The 8754-nt window shown below is 41.1% G+C and overlaps 1 protein-coding gene and 1 long non-coding RNA gene across 2 annotated transcripts; both read right to left on the bottom strand.

The window, feature by feature from the left end:
• Positions 1–882: 882 nt before the first annotated feature.
• On the bottom strand, positions 883–3482 carry LOC307018915 (piggyBac transposable element-derived protein 4-like). The gene is made up of 3 exons (XM_079649414.1): positions 2689–3482; positions 1403–2502; positions 883–1296 (listed from the first exon to the last, which is right to left on the bottom strand). The coding sequence occupies exons 1-3, from the start codon at positions 2918–2920 to the stop codon at positions 1207–1209; spliced, it is 1422 nt and encodes a 473-aa protein (XP_079505540.1). The 5' UTR covers positions 2921–3482; the 3' UTR covers positions 883–1206.
• Positions 3483–5373: 1891 nt separating this feature from the next.
• LOC307020922 lies at positions 5374–6426 on the bottom strand. Its single transcript, XR_013803012.1, has 3 exons — positions 6270–6426; positions 6122–6192; positions 5374–6035 (listed from the first exon to the last, which is right to left on the bottom strand). It is a non-coding gene; the product is annotated as an uncharacterized lncRNA (long non-coding RNA).
• Between the last annotated feature and the right edge of the window lie 2328 nt (positions 6427–8754).

The raw sequence follows: 8754 nt of genomic DNA, 5'->3' as shown, positions 1-8754 counted from the left end.
TGAAGTCAATGGGGAGGGAAAGATTATCTTTCCATCCCGTTTGAATTGTGCCACGAATTACACATATGATGTTTGTCAATCTTAAAAAATAATTTCCATGTCAAAAAAGTCACAGTTTGTCATAAAACTGTTGAAATATAAGACTATGACAAATACGCAACTAAAAAGACTACAAATTGTTGGCAGGGAAGTAGCTGGGGGAGTGGCTGTGCCAAGCCCCCAGGAAGTGCGCTGGACTCAGATGAAAATATTCGTAGTGGCCAAACGGCGGTTCTACACTTCTGTTTGGTTGCCAGGCCCGGAAACACTTTTTCCCATTGACTTACATGGGGAAAGAGTGGTCTGTAAATCGTTGGATAATTTTTTTTAAACTAAATAAACTACCAGAACACTTGTATAGCCCTTATTAACACTAGAACCGCCAGAGGTCGCTGTATACCTAAAACCGCCAACGGGTAAAGTTTACCCGCTATTGATTTCCAAGGTACAATGTACCATACAGAACAGTGAGTTTTGATCGCACAGGGATGATATGTATACCAATATAATCTGTGGACTTTCAGCTTTTCATATTATATAGTTTGTACAGATAGCATAAGTATAAAATATCGCTACAGTGCTGATTTAAATGCTTGTTGTTAGACTTGTGTTTTGTTTAGGTATATCTCTATCTCTCTATCTATAGATATATATATATATATATCTATATCTATATATATATCTATATCTATATATCTATATCTATATATATATATATATATATATATCTTCTGATAGCCTTCTACTCATAAAAAAACAACAACATGACAATAATATAAATTAATATAATAATGTATTTGTTATATAATTGAACAACAGATAACACAGAACGTATACAAATAACAAAAAATATCAGAGAAGAAGAACAATAAGAACGAACACATCGATCACAACGCTTCACAAACACTCAAACACAATTGTTGCAAACACTGAGCACCTTGGCTGTGCATTTGCCACACACAGCATCCCCACACTTGACACATTTGCAGAACGTTTTATTCTGCATGCAGTGCGCATTCACCATGCAGGTCATTCTCCTGCGCTCTTCTGCACCAGCACCGCTGAAGGGCAGGTCCGCAAGTGGTGGCGCTTTTGATGCCATCCAATCAGCGCGCAGCTCGTGTGCCAGCTGGAGCATGAAGTCCCTTCTCGGTATGTTCTCCTGGCTCATGCAGCTCCTGTACAGCACCCAGGCATTGATGGCAGCGAGATCCAGCAAATTATAAAAGACAGCAACGGGCCATCTACGCGTGCCACCTGAGGGAAACATAGGATTTAGTAAAAACGATTGACCAATGCAGTGTTTTCTATAGGCCTAAAATAATAATAATAATAATAATAAAAATAATAGCCTATCTTTCACCGTATATTGGCGAGCCATTTGATCGAGCACGTCAACCCCCACTTTTGAGTGGTTGTAGTATTCCACAGTCTCTGGCTTTTTCTTTCTTTCTGTGGAGATGGCCACATGCTGGTGTTGCGTGCTGAGTATTGTCACGTTTCTCCTCGGCTTGCACTGGTAGACTGAGAGCACCATTTTGTCGCTCTTCAGCACCTTGGTGCTGAACAGCTCAGATCTCCCTTGCACAGAGGGTGGGAGCTTGATGGTTCCCACTAGGCTGGTATTTTTCGCGAGAAGCACTTTGGCGAGAGGGAGGAAGGTAAAGAAATTGTCTGTGGTTATATTTCTTCCCTTACCAACAAAGGGCTCCACCAGCCTCAGCACCACGTTCTCTCCTAGCCGTTGTGTTGCTGGCCTGCTGGCATCTTTTCCCAGGTAAGGGAAGCCATTCAGCATGTATTTGCTGTCAACGTCAACTGCCAGCCAAAACTTGATGCCAAATTTGTCCGGCTTGTTGGGCATGTACTGTGTGAATGGACATCTTGATTTGGTCGGGAATAGCTGTTCATCCACAGTGATGTCGGACCCTGGCCTGTAGGACGCGATTGAATTTTCGACAAAACGATCCCACACCTTCCTCACGTGCGTAAACTTGTCGGTGGTCAACCGGCACCGGCGGGTCTCCTTTTTATCAAAGCGCAGGTAGCGCATGATTTCCCGAAACCTGTTCCTCGACAGTGTTGCGTTGAAGAACGCGTTGTCCCACTGCTCGGACCAGAAACTCTCCATCTCAATGTTCTTCCCACAATATGCACCTCTCACATAGAGAAGCGCAATAAAGGCCTTCAGCTCCATAATAGAGACATCCCAGGTGGCTCTGTCTCTCCGCGCTTCAGCAATTGTGCAATCACGGATTTCCTCCAACATTACATTATCACACAGACACATAAATGCTGTGAGTTTGTCAGTAATGTTGTGAAGTGCGTGTGGTGTGGGGCCAGCAGACTCCGTGAGGATGTTCTGTATCTGCCGTCTCCCTGCGCCTCCGCAAGGCTCCATGACCGTCCACACTGTGCCATCTTTCCCAATCTCTTGGGCTGGTGACGGCTCAGTGGCACACACTAAATAGGAGAGAGGAAAACACTACTTTAGACTAAAGTATATTTCATAAATGTTTATTTGATAATATTACATCCTCGAAAAGGCAATGAAAAGATCATTTGTAAAAAGAAAAGGCATTATGCCTTGATATCTTATAGCCTACAATTTGTAGAAAAGTAGGAAATAAAAAACAAGAATCATCATACCTTCTGCATGGGCTGGTACAGTACGCCCATCTGCAAGCGGGGTATCAGGATGGGACAGCCTCACGTTCCGCGGAGGCTCAGGATCGCTGTCAGATGACCCATCAGAGGCAGTACAAACCCAGGACAAATCACTCAGTCCTGATACTTCCCCACCATCAGACTCTGCTTCGCTCAGACGGTTTAGCAACACTAGTGCCTCCTGTACGTTCATGAGTCTCTTTCTTTTGTCCATTTTTGAAATATAACCGGCTCTCTCTCTCTATCTATCTATCTCTCTATCAATATATCTATCTATCTCTCTCTCAATCTATCTATCTCTCAATCTCTCTCTATCTACAGCAGTAGACAAAAGGCGTTGCTATAGCAACACGTCATGTTTATGTTTACGCGCAAAATCAATAGCGCGAGGAGCGCTGCATTTCTATGAGGTAAATATTACCCGCTGGCGGAAATAGGTATAAATAGCAATTTTTTTGGCGATTTAATCAATCTGACTTCATATTGACAATTTTTAACAATACAGGGTGTTACATAACACACTTTCAGGAAAAGTCACGGACTGGGAGACGTTAATATTTTATTGAAAAAAGGTTACATACAATAAAAAAACAGCTGCGGGTAAAATGTACCCGTTGGCGGTTCAAGTGTTAAAAACATTCGTTCCTCAAGTTGTGAAAATGTGCTAATAACGTTATTCTGAGAGTTATTCCCCTCTGCATTATGAACGCGCATCTAACCCACGGGATCGCGCCGCCCGGCACAACACACTCTCACTCCATAAACGTCCAGGAGCGACGCTTGGTCAGGGTCCCCGAGGCGTGCAGTTGTGACGCTCCTAGGCTCCTTCAGCTTCATAAAGGGACGGAAGTAAGTATTCCCCTTACTGTCGATTGATTTGACAGTGATATCTGCACTACTCATCGACTAAAAAACACCAGATTATCCTTGTTAATTACACAACATGGATTGGTTTGAATTGTGTGCAATGCTTTTGTATTTTTCCCCTTCGATTCGGAGAAACAAATATTTTTTCGGAGTAAAGGATGGCAGAAGACACTACACTACCCAGAATCCCCAGCTATCGTTTAGGACTACACCATCTGCTCTGTTTGACAAGCCCCGTGATTAGTTCTCAAGCTCTGTGATTGGTTGACCTCCAACTGCATTCCATTCATTCCAATGGATGTCACGTGATCTTCAAATTTCTCCCTGCAGAAAAAAAAAAACATGGCTGAACTTCGTTTTATTCTCGGTGGAAAATGCCTATTTTAAAGTTAGTTTGGCCATTAAAGTGCGTTTTGATGTCATTTGATGCGAGAGATATGAGTTGTCATTTCAGATTATGTGTGCAGTGGATGTACATGATCTTTAGTTTGCTAGTTATTACGAAGATTACTTCAGGAAATTGTGTCCATACAATGTTTTCATTGTTACCAAGGTGGTTGCTAGGGACGCAGCTAGATACGTTATTTTCCCCTGTGCAATTCTCCATTTACTCAACAATAAAACATAATTATCCTTGTGTTTATTTGTTTGATTAATAAACACAAGTTGGAGTCCGTCAGGACCGAGGGTCGGAGCAGCTCATTTGCTTTAGAGAATATTACACCCGGAAGTAAGTATTCTCTCCGCTTCGCTTGGCAAACCCCGTGATAGTCCTCAAGCTCTGTGATTGGAGAGTGTGCTCCGAGGGTTACGCCGAGCGTCGAACAGCACTTGAAATGGGATGGAACCACGGCACTGTCCAAAACTGGATTTGAACGGGTCCACCCCATCCCTAGAACTACACATGCTGGCTATTGTGTTTGGCAAAATGTTCTCTATCTATGGCACGTCTCTACTGGGAGTTGTAGTTTTGAAAGACGTTTTCATATTTCCCATAATAAGAAGTTGCCAGTATTAAACTGTGTACATCCCTGGAGGTTTAGGGGATAGGAAACACTCAAACGTAAAACATATAATTAATAAAATGGGTGAAAATTGCTTGTGCCCATAATGGGCAGCATTAATATATATACCCACATGCCAGCTAAGGTCAGAAGAGCTTTATTTAACAGCTGGTCTTATGTCTGTGACCCCTCCTGTTGTTAATTGATAAGCCAGAAACATGCACTTGTCAAGGTTCAGAGGCAAATTTTGCAAATATGGCAGTAGCCATCAATCATCTTAAGATACTTTATTGATCCCAAGTTGAAATTTGCACTACATCAGCAAGTGTAACAGTTGTAAATATGCAGTGGTGTTTATTTGTAAATCATTTAGTATAATCACAGAAATTCTGTGTTTTATATTTAATATTTCTGTGTTCTTTATTTATTGATTGTTCAATACCTGACAAGGCCGGAGATGAAATATCTACATATAATAAGAGTATAATATCAGTTAAAATAAGTGCTTCAACATAATTAACATTGCTGGAGGTATGTACAAATATTGATAGCTGTCTTGTAATGCACTGCTGAGGAACCTGCAACCCAAGTTTTTCATTCATTGCATAACTACACCGTTTGTATGATATGTCAATAAACCTTATGTGACAGTGTGGTGTAGGTAAGGGTTTGTGTTGCCAACAACGCCACCTACAATAAGGGCGTTTCACCCCTAGGAACTAACTATTGATTATAAAAGATTTGATCCACAAGGAACACAGGTTCGTTTTACATAACGGGCCAGAGAAAGTTTCAGTTACAGTTAACACAATTACTTTATAAAAATCAATTAACTATTCTAAAAACACCAGATACACATAATACAATCAGCTAAAAGTTCATACTGCGGCATAGGAGGTACAAGACAGGGCTGGGGCTTACCAGGCGGCAATAAATAAAAAGGGGGAAGGGTCCAACTTAAAACCACCCGTGATACCGCAAACCAAACAATAGGACTCGTGAAGAACACCACCACCAGGGACTGGGGTTGCCGCCTCAGGCCCACAGCGCCTGTCTGACAAGAGGAAGACGGTTAAAACCTCCACACAGTATTACACAACTAAATAAATAACCAAACAAATACAACCAAATTAATTAACTTGTCCAAATACAGTCTGTACGCAATGGTCAATGTTAAATAACGAAAACACTATAAACTAAATTAACAAAACAAAATAACAAAACCAAGATAACAGTTTCTTAAATTAAACAGTGAGTTGTAGCTTATCCGTGAGAATTGGTCGGCGAGTTCCCGGAGAGCCCGAACCGCTTCAGAGTCCAGAAGGGGGGGGAGGGGGCACGTCACCAGCCACTGAGCTCGCAAAGCAACGGCAAGTTTAACCCAGCAGTGAGTCACTGCAAAGAGCCAAAACAGCAGGACCAGTTGTCCGAAGGTGGGCCTAACAATTAATAGCACCCCTGGAAAGGGCACAGGTACATATCATATTATTTAGAGGCCAAATAAACACATGGATGTCAATAACTGAATTTACAGGTTCCCATACAATCTATTCAGCCACAGCACAGCACCCGAGCAGTCAGGGGAGAGAGGCGCACAGGCCATGGCAAAATCCCGCTGCAGCAATAAATATAATAAGATAAGCCAGGAGCCAAGTGTCAGGTGATAAAGGGAGGCAGACAACGGCAACTCACCAGGTGATAACAACACTGCGCCCAGGGGAGTCTTCAGCGGAGCAATTTCTCCGTCACCGCACCGGCAGCCAGATGCGCTGTCCGGATGCAAATGTTGCGAAACGGCTGCCATGCCAAATCATTAATTTAGGCCACGTCGTGCTCCAGCCACCAGCGAAGGAGTTGACAGGTGAGTCACGATATGCCACACCCCTGTATTTATACTACCGGCGCCGCCCAGTAGTGACAAATGCGCGGAGGCGCATGGCACAGTGCCGTGCAGCGGTACGGAGGGAGAAGACCTCCTGTCACACTTAGAAAATCTTGAAATCTTGAAAGGGATGTGCAAAATAGTCATTATATACAGTCTTCAATTAACTATTAGTAGAGAATAACGAGTAATGAATATACTTTATAGGGATCCAATTAATATCTAATAATACAAATAATGAAATTCAATAACATGCTTTAACCACTAGGTGTCCCTTTATTTCAGCTGTGCACCTTTATGGTGTAAATACAGCCTATCTACCAATTGGATCAAATATAAAAGTCAGCCGAATTAGTGTTGATACTGCGAAGAGACGTATTGTGTGAAAAGAAATGTAAGATGTGGTTTAAGTGCTGATATATTTATGATCCACGTCACGTTTTCAGTGTTGGCGGCAGTTCCTCATGTTTGTCTAGAAGTCTTCTCATCAGGGCTCTATAAATAGAGAACTACGGCAGATATGTAATATTTAATGCAGCCGAACCGTGTATTACAATGCCGTTATGTGATGACTTTCAAAAAGAAAAGCAAGCATTGTTTTATTTTAAAAAATATGTTTTCGGTCTGTTTCCGGTATTTGTTAATGACGATGTGATGTGAGATGTGAGACTGGAATTGCACATTGGAAAATAACGTATCTATGCCACAATGCGGATTTTGTTAAACTAATACGTTTGCGCTGTGGACCAACTCTATACATTGACGGGGAAGGGGGTAGCAATAAAGATAACACCATTAAACAGTTACACAACATAACAGAAATAATATCGATAGCAGCGTCCCTAGCAACTACCTTGGTAACAACGAAAACGTTGTATAGACAGTAGACACAATTTCCTGAAGTAATCTTCGTAATAACTAGCAAACTAAAGATCATGTACATCCACTGCACACATAATCTGAAATAAAAACTCATATTTCTCGCATCAAATTACATCAAAACGCATTTTAATAGCCAAACTAACTTTAAAATAGGCATTTTCCAACGAGAATAAAACGAAGTTCGCCCATGTTTTTTTTCTCTGCAGGGAGAAATTTGAAGATCACGTGACAGACGCCAGCCATTGGAATGAATGGTGAAAAAAAAAAGTAGGGATCCTACAATCAGAGGCGTTTTTGTAGAAATACTACATCCTACGTTGTGGACCAACGTAGATATTACACGTTTTTTTGTGAGACTGGGTTGGATTGTCAAGTCCCAAAATAAACCATGCAATATATTAAACGTTAATTATTTTGTCAGGCTTAATATAGATACCCCCAAAGCTTTTTGCTTACATGTATTTAAAAGAAGACCTTAACCTAAAGTATTATTTAATGTTTAAATAAAGCCCAATTAGTTTGTCTCTTTTGCACATCCTCCTATTAATATCTTTGTACATCTGGCACCAAACTGTTTTATTCAGTTCTAAACAGAGCCTTCTCCGTTGCTCCACCACCCTCTGGAACTCACTACCCCAATCCATCAGAGATTCTTCCTCCCTCACAGCATTCAAAACATCACTCAAAACCCACCTGTTCAACACTGCTTTCAACCACTGACCACCCGGCCCCCCTATTTTTTGCTTTGTTTATCTCTTTTAGTATTTCTTTGTTTTAGTTTCTTAGTTTTAGTTTTTATTCTCTGTCAAAGCGTCTTTGAGTTTCTTGAAAAGCGCTATACAAGTCCCATGTATTATTATTATTATTCTAGATACCATTTACAGTATCTTCTTGATATTTTTTATTCTATATTTATATCATTGACCTTCTACTTTTCTCCTATTTTGTATATATACTCTTAATATTTAAATGTTTTCATAAAATATAACACATTCAAAAGTGCTTTACAAAAATGAAAGACATTAAGAAAAAGGCATTTTAAAGGTCCCATGTCATGGCCATTTCCACTGATCATAATTCCATTGTTGAGGTATACTAAAATAGATTTATACTGTGCAATTTTCCAAACTCACATTTGTTTCGCATACAGCATCTCTGTAAAGTATGTGTATTCAGCAGTATTCACTCTCTCCAATAGACGGCTCGTTGCAGCTTTTGCCCCCCCCCCCCCCTCCCTGTGAACCCAGTGTGTTCCGATTGGTCGGGACGTTGTGAATCGCGCTGAGCTCCGTGGAGGTGTGATTTCCTTGTTTAGCGATACACAGCAAAATACAGCCAAACTCATCCTGAGCACACACAAAGTCACAGCCGAAGTAAAAACAATAAGTGTGGCTTGATATTGAGTAAGAAAAA

Source organism: Notothenia rossii (assembly GCF_949606895.1).
Source record: "Notothenia rossii genome assembly, chromosome: 9".
Classification (NCBI taxonomy): domain Eukaryota; kingdom Metazoa; phylum Chordata; class Actinopteri; order Perciformes; family Nototheniidae; genus Notothenia; species Notothenia rossii.
Note: the sequence above shows the minus strand (reverse complement) of the source record. Positions and strands in the feature narration are given on the sequence as shown.

Excerpts from the sequence above, each read along its gene's own strand:
- LOC307018915 (XM_079649414.1), bottom strand. The coding sequence starts at position 2,920 with ATGGACAAAAGAAAGAGACTCATGAACGTACAGGAGGCACTAGTGTTG. Across the intron at positions 2,503-2,688 it reads TGTACCAGCCCATGCAGAAG|TGTGTGCCACTGAGCCGTCA; the intron begins GTATGATGATTC and ends TCTCCTATTTAG. Across the intron at positions 1,297-1,402 it reads AAATGGCTCGCCAATATACG|GTGGCACGCGTAGATGGCCC; the intron begins GTGAAAGATAGG and ends TGTTTCCCTCAG.